We start from the raw sequence: 13,933 nt of genomic DNA, 5'->3' as shown, positions 1-13,933 counted from the left end.
TATAGTATATTGTTTTACTAGTCTACTGTGTACTACTGACCCGATGCTCTGAATCATCAGCCTCTCCTCCTCAGGGCCCATCTGGACGATGAGCAGCGAGCGGATCTGTCCCAGGCACTCCAGCAGGTCCATGGTATCCTTTATGGAGATGGCGTTGATGGTGTAGGCCTTGGGCAGGGCCCGGATCAGCTCCCCCAGCCCGTCATACTGACGGTGCAGCAGGCTGAACATCAGACGCACCAGCTCAGGGTTCTGGATGAACGACTCCTGGGCCCAGTGGATCATAGTATGGGAGATGAGCTCCTGGAGGGTGCCTGGAGGAGAGAGTGGGAGGGGGGTTATAAACAAGACGCATCACTTGATTGATTGTTTGATAGTTGTTTTTGTGTTAGTAGTGATAAATGCATCGCAACCTGAAAATATTTGATTGTTGAAACCGAATGAAATTATCCCATGACTAGACTGAAATTTCAATTTTGTAATGTTGTCTCCAGCTGGAGCAGTCTACTGCTTTTAAAGGTACAATCTATGCAGGAATCGCTATGCCATTTCCTGGTTGCTAAAATTCTAATAGTTCGCCTAATTTCAGATTATGTGACAAAACAAGCACTCAGAGTCTAGAGAATCATTGCACAATCTAAACTGCTGTGAAATATATTTTCAATAACCAAAAATATTGTATTTCCAGCTGTTTGAAGCTAGTGTAAAAACTGAAAGTAATAGACGCAAAAACTAAACTTAAGATCTATAACTCCCATTTCTATGTGAATTTGGTCGGGTCACCCAAAAAGTTACATATTGTATCTTTAATTATCCAATAAACGTAATCAATCATTCAGATTGTCTTCTGGCATTGAAGGTAAATCTTTGGCTTGATTTTCCCGTTTTTCATTGGGACAACTGATAAAGAGTGAGACTCACTGGGTTTAGTCTCTTCCACAGGTTCCGGCGCCTCCTCTACCTTCTTCTTGCGGAGGTGCCTCAACTTGTCCACCATTCTGAAGAGTCGTCCTTTGAGAGACATATCCAACTCCTCCTCCACCTCTTCCTCTTCAATATGTACACCTGACGGTGTCATGAGGGATGAAAGATCATTGACATTTAAGCCTGATCACCTCAAATGTATTTGTATACAAGTGGAAGTTATAAGTTACATTTGGCGATCTAGGTACTGAATGAGTTTGACTGACCGCAGTGAGCAAGCAGGTTCTTGTGAAAAGACAGCAGAGCATCGCGGACCTCGTCAGGCACAGGACACTCCTCATCGTCCGCAATGCTCTTAAAGTTCATCAGCATGTTGACCTGCATATGAAAAACAACACAGAGACAAACTGTTCATTTTTGTTACCATTCATGTACTGTTAAAAGTGTGATAGTACTCTTGATCCTCCAGGAGACAGTAGCTGAGGCTGAAGGTACCTGCTCCTGTGGTGGGGAGCGGAACTCGCGGGTCTTGCGGGCGGTCTCGGCAGCGCTCATGGTGAACGCCAGCATGAGCTCGTTGTAGCGCGCTCTCTGGTTGGCCTGCACCTGGCTCACAAACTGGTCTGAGAAGGCTATGATGGCCTCCACCCTGTGGCGCAACTCACAGTCACAGAAATACTGCAGCAGAGTGCACATCTGACAGACGGAAGGGAAAAGACATGAGATGTAGCAACATAGATTCGTGTAATTGGTCAAACTATGAAGGATATTGAAAGTTACAGTGAACTGAAAAAGGCACACACACCAACCTGTAGTTTAACAGACTCTGGTAGCTTCATGTGCAGTAATCCCTCTTCCAGACCTACTTGTTCTTTTGCCTCTCCATCCGCCTCACCAGGCTTCGCCGCCTCCACCGTCTCCTCATCACCTTTCTCTCCATCCTCCCCCTCTTCTTCCTCTTTTTCTACCAGCTCCAACTCCTCCAGCTCTGCCTCCAACTCCTCATCTTCCTCACCCATCCCCTCATCCTCCATTTCATGTCCACTCTCTACTGCCCTCTCCTCTTCTTCCTTCACCTCCTCCCCCCCTTCTTTGAGCGCCAGTGTTTGGTTCCCCGCTCCGTTGGCTGTGGCTTCAGCTTCTTCTGCAGCAGCTTGTGCCTCTCCACTGAACACCGTGGGCTCTATCATCTTCAGGATGTGCTTGACATCTTCATTCTCGAACACACCCATGATGAGCAGGGTGCTGATGAGCTTGAGGATGGGGACAAAGTGGAACTCAACACTGCCTCCTACAGGATCCCTCATGGCCTGACCACCATCTTGTACAGCTTCTGTCAGCATGGTCAGGGCCTTCGCCTTCAGCACCTACAGGAGAGAGAGAGGGAGACATTAATGACCATCGGTCAGTTCAAACAGAAAACCCTTCCGCTCTCCCTCCATCAGTCTGAGGCTCCTTACCTGTAGGGGGATGAAGGGGCTGAGGGTGTAGATGTCCAGGTCTGTCCCCACAAACCCAGTGGGGGAGAAGTGGAGTTTGGGGCGCAGACAGGTAGTGAGGCCCACCCCTGGTAAAGCATGGGAGTTGTCAGTGTTTGAGTAGAGGTTGATGCTGCGTGTCTCGTCTGTCATGGGCACGATAAACTCCTTGTTGGTCATGAGGCGGTTCCTCTTGGCCGACTCCAGGTGCATGCTGATGAGCAGGTCGTAGTAGCCGCTCCTCATTGGTCCAGGCAGGTAGGTGTTCTCTATGGCGTAGAACAGCTGGGACTCATCAACATGACTGCACAGGGCGTGAGCCACGCGGTTGTTCCCCAGAGCACAGACCGAGCCGTACAGCTTCAGAGTGTGGTAGTGGAACTTCAGCAAGTCCATACGCTCCGACAGCTCCAGGACGTCAATACATCTAGAGGGGACATATGGAGAGAACTGTTAGCTGTATAGACTCACACATCTATTGCATCAAAGCCAGAGCGGATGGCTATTGGTTATATTTATTTTCCAATACTATAGGCAACACTGAAATCAACGAAAGCATTTCCATTTCATCATGGTGATCTTTGTCAAAAAGGTACAGTGCCCTCAGAAAGTATTCACACGTCTTGATCTTTTCCACATTTTGTTGTGCTACATTCTGAATTTTAAATTGATTAAATTGAGATTTTTTGGTCACTGGCCTACACACAATACCCTATAATGTCAAAGTGGAATTATGTTTTTCTACATTTTGAAAATCCTTGAAATGAAATGAAAAGATGAAATGTCTTGAGTCAATAAGTATTCAACCCCTTTGTTATGGCAAGCCTAAATAAGTTCAGGAGTAACACTGTGCTTAACAAGTCACATTATAAGTTGCATGGACTCACTCTGTGTGCAATAATAGTGTTTTTGACTGACTACCTCATATATCTGTACCCCACACATACAATTATCTGCAAGGTCCCTCAGCCGAGCAGTGAATTTCAAACACAGATTCAACCACAAAGACCAGGTTTTTTTTTCCAATGCCTCGCAAAAGGCAGCTATTGGTAGATGGTAAAAAAAGCATGGTGAAGTTATTAATTACACTTTGGATGGTGTATCAATACACCCAGCCACTACAAAGATACAGGCATCCTTCCTAACTCAGTTGCCGGAGAGGAAGGAAACCGCTCAGGGATTTTTGCCATGAGGCCAATGGTGACTTTAAAACAGTTACATAGTTTAATGGCTGTGATAGCTGAGAAAACTGATCAACAACATTGTAGTTACTCCACAATACTAACCTAATTGACAGACTGAAAAGAAGGAAGCCTGTACAGCATAGGTCACTAACAGGCGGACCGCAGTCCGGATCCGGACCCAGAAGCCGTCCCATACGGACCCGGACCAAAACAAAAGATTATGAATTAAAACCTGACGGGGCGCTTCTATTTTAATATGCACAGCTTTTGTAGTCTTTACGGTACTCGTTTTGTGAATGAGGAAACTCACCGACCAATTGCATGTGAGTTAAGCGATCCCACGTGATACCACTCAGCCAATGAAGTCTTTGCATTCCTGGCGGTAAACATTGGGACTCTACAGTGCAGACAGATGAGAGTTTTAGAGGCAAGTTACCAAGGAAAAGAAAGTCGGATTAAAAAGATAGCGATATATGTAGAAAACAAAGGGAGCGAAAACAGACGAATGAGACGGAGAAAGGGAACGAAACAGACGAGTGAGAAACAGACGAATGAGACGGAGAAAGGGAGAGATACAGACGAGTGTGCCGGAGAAAGCTGAGGAAAATACGAGTGAGACGGAGAAAGTTGACGAAAATATGAGTGAGACGGAGAAAGGGAGCGAAACAGACGAGTGAGGCAGAAAAAGGGTAACAGTTAGAGAAAATAAGGAACAAATGGCACTCTCCAAAAAAAGAAAAGTGGACAATGAAAACAGAGCATTTAATCCAGAATGGACAGACTCCACCAGGATCCTGAGCAACACATTCACTGCCCAACAACGTGCTCTTGAGTGTTCCCTCAGAGTTTCTTGGATTTTGGGTAAACACAAAAAGCCATTTCCAGATGGAGGGGTTGTCAAAGAATGCATGAGTGCAGTAGCTGAAACACTACTTGAGGGAAAACAAAAAAATGTGCTTTGTGATAAAATAAAGCAAATTCCCATGTCAGCATCATCTGCCACAAAGAAAAGTGAAATATTAACTCAGGATGTGCTAACCCAGCTAGATGAAGCCATGCATAAGGCACCATGTGTAGGCTTAGCTGTGGATGAGTCCACTGACATATGTGACAATGCTCAGCTGTTAGTGTTTGCCAGGTTTTTCAACACAGCCCAGAAAACATTCTGTGAAGACATGTTAGGTGTCACTCCCCTTCAGACCAGTACAAGAGGAGAGGATATCTACCTGGCCATTAAGGAGATGTTAACAAAAAGAGGAATAGAGCCAAAACAAGTGGTTTCAATAACCACAGATGGAGCCCCTTCTATGATAGGGAAAGAAAAAGGAGCTGTAGCAAGACTGAAAGGGGACAATCCTGAGCTTTTATCTTACCATTGCATCATTCATCAATCTGTCCTCTGTGCCTCCCTGTCAGATGAGCATGCTGAGGTGATGAATACAATGATGAAAATGATAAATTTTCTCAGGGCATCCTCTTCCTACCAGCATCGCATGCTTAGGGAATTCCTCAGAGAAGTTGATGCCAATGCTGATGATCTTTTGCTGCACAACAATGTGAGATGGCTCAGCAAAGGCAGGGTGCTAGAGCGCTTTTGGTCCATCAGGAGGGAATTAGCATCTTTTTTGGCAGAGCTAAGCAGTCAGAAGGCAACACAGTTTTCTCTCTTTTTAGAAAATGAGAAATGGATGGATAATGTGGCCTTTTTGGTTGACATCACGTCACATCTGAATGAACTGAATTTGAGGCTACAGGGCAAGGACAATTCAATTTGTGAACTGATGACAGCTGTTCGCTCCTTTCAGAGGAAACTTGAAGTGTTCAAGGAAGACCTGCAGGGAGACTGTGTACACTTCCCAGCAGTGCAGGAACAGGTTCAGGGACAGAGAGATTTGTCTTCTTTTGTTGATTTTATTGATAAGCTGATTGTAAACTTCAGCAACCGTTTTGACAGCTTCAGCTTTGGAGAGCAGCTCACCATGTTCATTCAGAACCCATTTCTGATCACAGATGTCAGGGGGTTCTCAAAGGAAGTCACACAGCACTTTAAATGGGTAAATGCTGGGTCTCTCCAGATGCAATTGGTTGATCTCCAAGCAGATGTGGCCCTGAAAGAGCAGTTTGTAAGAACTGACCCTTCCACTTTCTGGTTCCAAATGGTCCCTGAGACTGCTTTCCCGGGTCTGAGGAAAGTAGCCCTATACATCTTGACCATGTTTGGCTCCACATACAACTGCGAGGCAGCTTTCTCCACAATGAACATAATTAAAACTAAATATCGTTCCAGGCTCACCAATGAGCACCTTCACATGTGTATGAGAATGGCCCTGACTCCATTCAAGCCCAGGTTTAAAATTCTGGCAAGACAGGCTAAAGCTCAATTCTCTCACTGAGCAAAAACATGGTGGAGTGGGATATGAGGGGAAGAAAGTGATACTCTAAAACTGTTCAATTGTTAAGATCTGTTGAGATTTATTATTTGTAAAATTGGTTGAGACTGTTGAGTCAAGATGTGAAACAGAAAAGGGGAAATTCAAACTTTTCCTCCCTTTATATTATTTTTCTGAAGTTAAGCACTTTTTTTGAAAATGCACAATTTTCACATTTTATTTATTTTCTCTTATTTTGACATGCAGCCCTAGTTTTATTTAGTTAATTAATGAGAGCACATTGTACATATCTACAGTCATACATATATGTTCAGTAGGGCTGCCCCTCTTAGTCGATTAGTCGACTAATCGGTCGTTTTGGTCTTAGTCGACTAAGATTTCTTTAGTCGATAAGTCATTTTTTATGCTTATTCATGCTTAATTACTCATTTCCAAGTAACTTATGAGAACATTTCTGGTGAACACGAGATTTAAAGTGGTGCTTTTGCAGGATTAATTTCGGAGAAACTCAGTTTTACAGATGGTTAATTAACTACATTTATATTGCGCTTTTCTAGTCTTGCACAGCTCTGTCGATTAAATCAACTAATCGATTAGTCGACAAACTCATATAAGTGTTAGTCGACTAAGAATTTCTTTAGTCGAGGACAACCCTAATGTTCAGTTCTATGTTTCGTGATAATAAATATTGTCAACAAGTTTTTGAATTGTACTGAATTAATTTGATTAGACGGTCAGTTATTGATTACATTCAGAACTACTAGGCTACTTAAATATATATACCACTAAATTGTTAGACATTATGATCTTCTGGACCTTTGCTTCAAAACATTTTCTCTAACTGGACCTTTTTTAAATTTTGTTGAATACCCCTGCTGTACAGAATACAAATATTCCAAAACATGAATCCTGTTTGCAAAAAGGCACTAAAGTAATACTGCAAAAAATGTTTGGGGCAAACCCAATACAACACATTACCGAGTACCGCTATTTTCAAGCATAGTGGTGGCTGCATCTTGTTGTGGGTATGCTTGTATTCGTTAAGGACTGGGGAGTTTTTCAGGATAAAAAAGAAACGGAATGGAGCAAAGCACAAGCAAAAACCTAGAGGAAAACCTGGTTCAGTCTAAAACACAAGGCTAAATCTACACTGGAGTTGCTTACCGAGAAGGCAGTGAATGTTCCTGAGTGGCCGAGTTACAGTTTTGACTTAAATCTACTTGAAAATCTATGGCAAGACTTGAAAATGATTGTCTAGCAATGATAAGCAACCAATTTGACAGAGCTTGAAGAATTTTGAAAATAATAAATGGGCAAATACTGTACAATCCATGTGTGCAAAGCTGTTAAGAGACTTACCCAGAAAGACTCACAGCTGTAATCGCTGCAAAAGGTGATTCTAACATGTATTGACTCAGGGGTGTGAATACTTATGCAAATTGGATATCTATGTGTTTCATTTTCAATACATTTGAAAACATTTCTAAAAACATGTTTTCACTTTGTCATTATGGGTTATTGTGTGTAGATTGGTGAGAAAAAAGATATATTTTAATTCATGTGGAATATGTGGAATAAGCCGAGGGGTATTAATACTTTCTGAAGGCACTGTATGTTCTCAAAATAGGAACAATAGCTACCATTCTTGATTACTTGATAATCAAATACATCAAATACAATAATCATCTGCTTAGAGGTCAGTAACTGTGGCCGTGTTCTGACCTGTTCTCCTCAGGGATGTGCAGGGCCATCATGGTAAGAGGCTCTCTACACTCCACCATCCAGCCATGCCTCTCATTCACACGGCCCGTCTCTGGGGACAAGAAGTGGTTGGGCATACGGCTCCAGATGACCGGGGTCAGCATCTGGACATCCAGCCTGGGAGGACACTGGGGGACCGGGTTCTTACGCTCACTGCGGAACATGGCTGCCGAGATGGGCATGATGTTCTGCGGTGAGAGGAGAGAACAAACATTGACTTTGGAGAGTAGAAGGGTGGTCGCTGAAGTGAAATGATCGGCTGAGCGAGAGAATTAAAGGAAAAACCACATCCATAACGATGTAAAAGCAGACAGTAATGAGTTAACACTGTAAAAGCAGACAGTGACAAGTGTACTTGAGTGGTTCTCTGTGAGTCTGACCTTGAGCTTGCCCAGCTCCACTTGCAGCATGTTCTGACTGGAGGGCAGAACAAAGACAGCTGGGAACAGTTTAGTGTTGGGCTCCACCTGGAACAAACCACTACAGTGTCACATATGAAGCCCATAGTTTGTACCTTGCCCAATAAGTCCATTAACCCTTGACATGCTTCTGAGTAAATAAATACATGTTTACACTGTGAATGCAGCATCTCACCTGGTAGAAGGTGTTGATCTCTTTCCCGTTGGCTGTGAAAGTCATGAGGCCTGTGTCCAGGTCAATAAGGCAGCCAATTACAAAGTCCTCCTGACTGACACGGGTTTGCTGGGAGCTGCTGAACTCCCCTCCCCATACCATGTAGCAGTTACTGCGCTTCATACTGAGGGAGACAGGAGAGAGAAAATAGTATGCTAAGATATTATCTGTGTGAACACTGTGTGTGTGTATGTGTGTGTGTGTGTCTCACCTGTCATGGATGTTGCCTTTGTCATCTCCCACGGTGACAGTGACATTTCTGACTTTGCTGAGGTCAAAGTGCAGGTCATACTGGTGGTAGTCAGGGGTGATCCAGCCCACCCACACACCGCTGGGTTCTTGTCCCGCAATCACTCGCACTGAATAATAGTACTGCACACAGAGGAAATGGACAGAAAACATTATTAACAATTTCTCCAGCCAAAAATGTCCTGGTGAAGAGAAGTGATTTTCCAATCAGAGAGTAAGGTTTAGACACTAGGGTCTGAAGAGGTCATTTGTAAAAGGACGTACTGTGGTGGTGTTGAGGATGATGTCGTCGTCATCTCTGTCATCTGGGACCACTTCCTCCATCAGGCGGGGCATGGTGGGAACAACAGGGGGCGGAGTGAAAGCTGCCTTCTTGGCCTTGAACAGGAACCTGAGGGGTACACAAACAATGTGTATTAGGGCCTCCTATTCAATATGACTGAGAACACATTATGATTACAGTTAAACTGAAATTCCAATTTAATACTGTAAAAAGGGGCATCTGTGTTCAACGATTTCTCAATTAACTGAAAAGGAGAAGCTATTTATATCAAACGTTTTTTCAATTTTTTACTTGTAAAATTCAAATAGATTCCTAAATTGCCTTCAATTCAAATTGACCCCAACCCTGGTTTTCAGCATTCACTTTCTACTTTTTTCCAACAGAGTTGATGTAGTCTGTCCAAAGCCTATTGTCTTTCTCTTTAGCTATCTGACCCCTACTCAGTACTCACCCCTTCTTCTTGCTCTTCTCTGTAGAGGCATCTTTCACATTCTCTCCTCCTTCGTTGACAGGGATCTCCTTAGGCACAGAGGGTTCCTTCTTCTCCTCCTCCTTCTCTGTGCGGCTGGCAGACTTCTTCAGCACCTCAAAGTCAGAGTCGGGGTCAACCTCCAGAACCTCGTCCTCAGGGATGGTCAGAGCTCGGGTGAGGGGGGTGGTCCCGGCCATAACCTTAAAGGTCTCGTGGAACTCCACGGGCATGCTGAGCCTCAGGAACAGCAGGTCTGTATTGGCGTTCTGAGAGCCAAAGGTCTTATGGGTCAGCTTCAGACAGGGAGCACTGTCCACAGTCCCATCCACACGGGTCACCTACACAGGGGACATGGGAGGGTGGACATCTAAGAGAAACATTACTTTGACATTTGTCAATTTATGATAATGTAATATGGGAACAAAAGCCATTTCTAGGCATAACGAGCCACTGTTACTGAACAAGATGTGCAGTACCTCAACGTGAGGGTGTTCTGTAGGTACAGCGATGAACTGGGGCAGGCTCTTGCTGAACCACATGGTGATGTCTCTCTTCATGTTGATGGCGAAGGGCTCAAAGCCCTCCTGCAGGCCACAGATGGTGAAGTAGCGAAGGCTGCTGACGTTCTGGCCCAGGTTGAGCCGGCCAACCTGAGACTGGCCCAGACTACACACAGGAATGAAGCCTGGAGACAGACAGACACAGTTTAATACATGGCATAGATCTAAATCAGTGAATCATACTGAATCATAATATCCACCTCATGTACAGCAGACCCAACCTACAAGGATTTACCTCCCAAGCCGCAGCCGTCACTCACCATCTCCTATGTCTATGTCCTTGAAGGCCATCTCAGAGCCAGAGTCGCTGATCAGCATCTCTCCGTTCAGGGTGAAGAAGATGTTCTGCTCTACCAGGTCGATCATACAGCCCACCACGTCACCTGGCAACCAGCTACGACCAAACGGCTCATTGCCCACATGCCAACGCTGAGCCTAAAAAAGAAAAGTCAAAGTTAAAATAGGATACATTAGTAAATGTTTTCCCTGAAACAGACAGAGAACAGAGCATTTATCACCGACCATACCTTGAAACCATTGAAGACATAGGCGAGCTCATCCGCCCCCAGCTCTGTGTCAGCGCGGACACTGGGTCTGGCCCAACCCACTCTCATCTCCCCCACAGTCACAGCCTCAAACTCAAAGTACCACTTCCCCTGGGTCACCGCGTAAGACTTCTCAGCCCGGAACACACGGATCTTATTTCCACGGGAATGACCTTCCCCATTACCACCTAGCACAAACAGAGATACAGGTGACATTATTAAGATGTTATATATATAGCAGTCAGGTACATCATTACTGGTACCCTTGATAAATATGAGCAAAAAATACTGTATAAAATAAATAATATACAAATACTGAGCTAAATTGTACGCTCCAAAAATATCGTGGATATCGTTCATCTGAGCTTATGGACTGCCCTCTTCAATTCAAACCACAAGTTTTCAATGGTCAGTATTTGTTTTATACAGTCTTTTTTGCTCATGTTTATCAAGGGTGCAAATAATTTTGGACCTGACTCTCTCTCTGTGTGGTGTGTGGTGTGTGTGTGTGTGTGTGTGTTTATATGTATATATACAAAACCAGTCAAAAGTTTGGACACACCTACTCATTCCAGGGTTTTTCTTTATTTTTACTATTTTCTACATTGTACAATAATAGTGAAGACATCAAAACAATGAAATAACACATATGGAATCATGTAGTAACAAAAAAAGTGTTAAACAAATCAAAATATATGTTATATTTGCGAGTCTTCAAAGTAGCCACCCTTTGCCTTGATGAAAGCTTTGAACACTCTTGGCATTCTCTCAACCAGCTTCACCTGGAATGCATTTCAATTAACAGGTGTGCCTTGTTAAAAGTGACAAGGTAGGGTTGGTATACAGAAGATAGCCCTATTTGGTAAACGACCAAGTCCATATTATGGCAAGAACAGCTCACATAAGCAAAGAGAAACAACAGTCCATCATTACTTTAAAGACATGAAAGTCAGTCAATCCGGAAAATTTCAAGAATTTGAAAGTTTCTTCAAGTGCAGTCGCAAAAACCATCAAGCGCTATGATGAAACTGGCTCTCATGAGGACCGCCACAGGAAAGGAAGACCCAGAGTTGCCTCTGCTGCAGAGGATAAGTTCATTAGAGCAGACTGTTCATAGGAGACTGTGTGAGTTAGGCCTTCATGGTCGAATTGCTGCAAAGAAACCACTACTAAAGGACACCAATAAGAAGAAGAGACTTGCTTGGGCCAAGAAACACGAGCAATGGACATTAGACTGGTGGAAATCTGTCCTTTGGTCTGTAGTCCAAATTTGAGATTTTTGGTTCCAACTGCCGTGTCTTTGTGAGACGCAGAGTAGGTGAACGGATGATCGCCGCATGTGTGGTTCCCACCGTGAAGCATGGAGGAGGAGTGATGGTGTGGGGGTGCTTTGCTGGTGACACTGTCAGTGATTTATTTAGAATTCAAGGCACACTTAACCAGCATGTTTACCACAGCATTCTGCAGCGATACACCACCCCCTTTGGTTTGCACTTAGTGGGACTATCATTTGTTTTTCAACAGGACAATGACCCAACACACCTCCAGGCTATGAAATGGCTATTTGACCAAGAAGGAGAGTGATGGAGTGCTGCATCAGATGACCTGGCCTCCACAATCACCCGACCTCAACCCAATTGAGATGGTTTGGGATGAGTTGGACCGCAGAGTGAAGGAAAAGCAGCCAACAAGTGCTCAGCATATGTAGGAACTCCTTCAAGACGGTTAGAAAAGCATTCCAGGTGAAGCTGGTTGAGAGAATGCAAAGAGTGTGCAAAGCCGTCATCAAGGCAAAGGATGGCTACTTTGAAGAATCTAAATATATTTTGATTTGTTTAACACTTTTTTGGTTACTACATGATTCTATATGTGTTATTTCACAGTTTTGATGTCTTCACTATTATTCTACAATGTAGAAAATAGTAAAAATAAAGAAAAACCCTTGAATGAGTAGGTGTGTCCAAACTTTTGACTGGTACTGTATATCTATATATATATAGTGAGGGGAAAAAGTATTTGATCCCCTGCTGATTTTGTACGTTTGCCCACTGACAAAGACATGATCAGTCTATAATTTTAAAGGTAGGTTTATTTGAACAGTGAGAGACAGAATAACAACAAAATAATCCAGAAAAACGCATGTCAAAAATTTTATAAATTGATTTGCATTTTAATGAGGGAAATAAGTATTTGACCTCTCTGCAAAACATGACTTAGTACTTGGTGGCAAAACCCTTGTTGGCAATCACAGAGGTCAGACGTTTCTCGTAGTTGGCCACCAGGTTTGCACACATCTCAGGAGGGATTTTGTTCTACTCCTCATCTCCAAGTCATTAAGGTTTCGAGGCTGACGTTTGGCAACTCGAACCTTCAGCTCCCTCCACAGATTTTCTATGGGATTAAGGTCTGGAGACTGGCTAGGCCACTCCAGGACCTTAATGTGCTTCTTCTTGAGTCACTCCTTTGTTGCCTTGGCCGTGTGTTTTGGATCATTGTCATGCTGGAATACCCATCCACGACCCATTTCTAATGCCCTGGCTGAGGGAAGTAGGTTCTCACCCAAGATTTGACAGTACATGGCCCCGTCCATCGTCCCTTTGATGCGGTGAAGTTGTCCTGTCCCCTTAGCAGAAAAACACCCCCAAAGCATAATGTTTCCACCTCCATGTTTGATGGTGGGGATGGTGTTCTTGGGGTCATAGGCAGCATTCCTCCTCCTCCAAACACAGCGAGTTGAGTTGATGCCAAAGAGCTCGATTTTGGTCTCATCTGACCACAACACTTTCACCCAGTTCTCCTCTGAATCATTCAGATGTTCATTGGCAAACTTCAGACGGCCCTGTATATGTGCTTTCTTGAGCAGGGGGACCTTGCGGGCGCTGCAGGATTTCAGTCCTTCACGGCGTAGTGTGTTACCAATTGTTTTCTTGGTGACGATGGTCCCAGCTGCCTTGAGATCATTGACAAGATCCTCCTGTGTAGTTCTGGGCTGATTCCTCACTGTTCTCATGATCATTGCAACTCCACGAGGTGAGATCTTGCATGGAGCCCCAGGCCGAGGGAGATTGACAGTTATTTTGTGTTTCTTCCATTTGCGAATAATCGCACCAACTGTTGTCACCTTCTCAACAAGCTGCTTGGCGATGGTCTTGTAGCCCATTCCAGCCTTGTGAAGGTCTACAATCTTGTCCCTGACATCCTTGGAGAGCTCTTTGGTCTTGGCCATGGTGGAGAGTTTGGAATCTGATTGATTGATTGCTTCTGTGGACAGGTGTCTTTTATACAGGTAACAAGCTGAGATTAGGAGCACTCCCTTTAAGAGTGTGCTCCTAATCTCAGCTCGTTACCTGTATAAAAGACACCTGGGAACCAGAAATCTTTCTGATTGAGAGGGGGTCAAATACTTATTTCCCTCATTAAAATGCAAATCAATTTATAAAAATTTTGACATGCG

General features: G+C 44.0%; 1 protein-coding gene across 1 annotated transcript in view; it reads right to left on the bottom strand.

Annotated features, from left to right (window-relative positions):
- LOC311142882 (ryanodine receptor 1-like) overlaps positions 1-13,933 on the bottom strand; it is a gene marked incomplete at both ends in the record, with an annotated part of 65,751 nt that overhangs the window by 36,246 nt on the left and 15,572 nt on the right. The window contains 15 exon segments of the mRNA XM_084178588.1: positions 41-314; positions 922-1,065; positions 1,191-1,302; positions 1,420-1,620; positions 1,734-2,291; positions 2,385-2,829; positions 7,699-7,925; positions 8,118-8,204; positions 8,332-8,494; positions 8,582-8,742; positions 8,884-9,010; positions 9,354-9,712; positions 9,851-10,059; positions 10,195-10,369; positions 10,462-10,667. Of these exon segments, the coding sequence (XP_084034714.1) occupies positions 41-314; positions 922-1,065; positions 1,191-1,302; positions 1,420-1,620; positions 1,734-2,291; positions 2,385-2,829; positions 7,699-7,925; positions 8,118-8,204; positions 8,332-8,494; positions 8,582-8,742; positions 8,884-9,010; positions 9,354-9,712; positions 9,851-10,059; positions 10,195-10,369; positions 10,462-10,667 (3,448 nt within the window).

Source organism: Coregonus lavaretus (assembly GCF_964263955.1).
Source record: "Coregonus lavaretus genome assembly, chromosome: 15".
In the NCBI taxonomy this organism is placed as follows: Eukaryota; Metazoa; Chordata; class Actinopteri; order Salmoniformes; family Salmonidae; genus Coregonus; species Coregonus lavaretus.
This window is presented reverse-complemented; position numbering and strand designations above follow the sequence as displayed.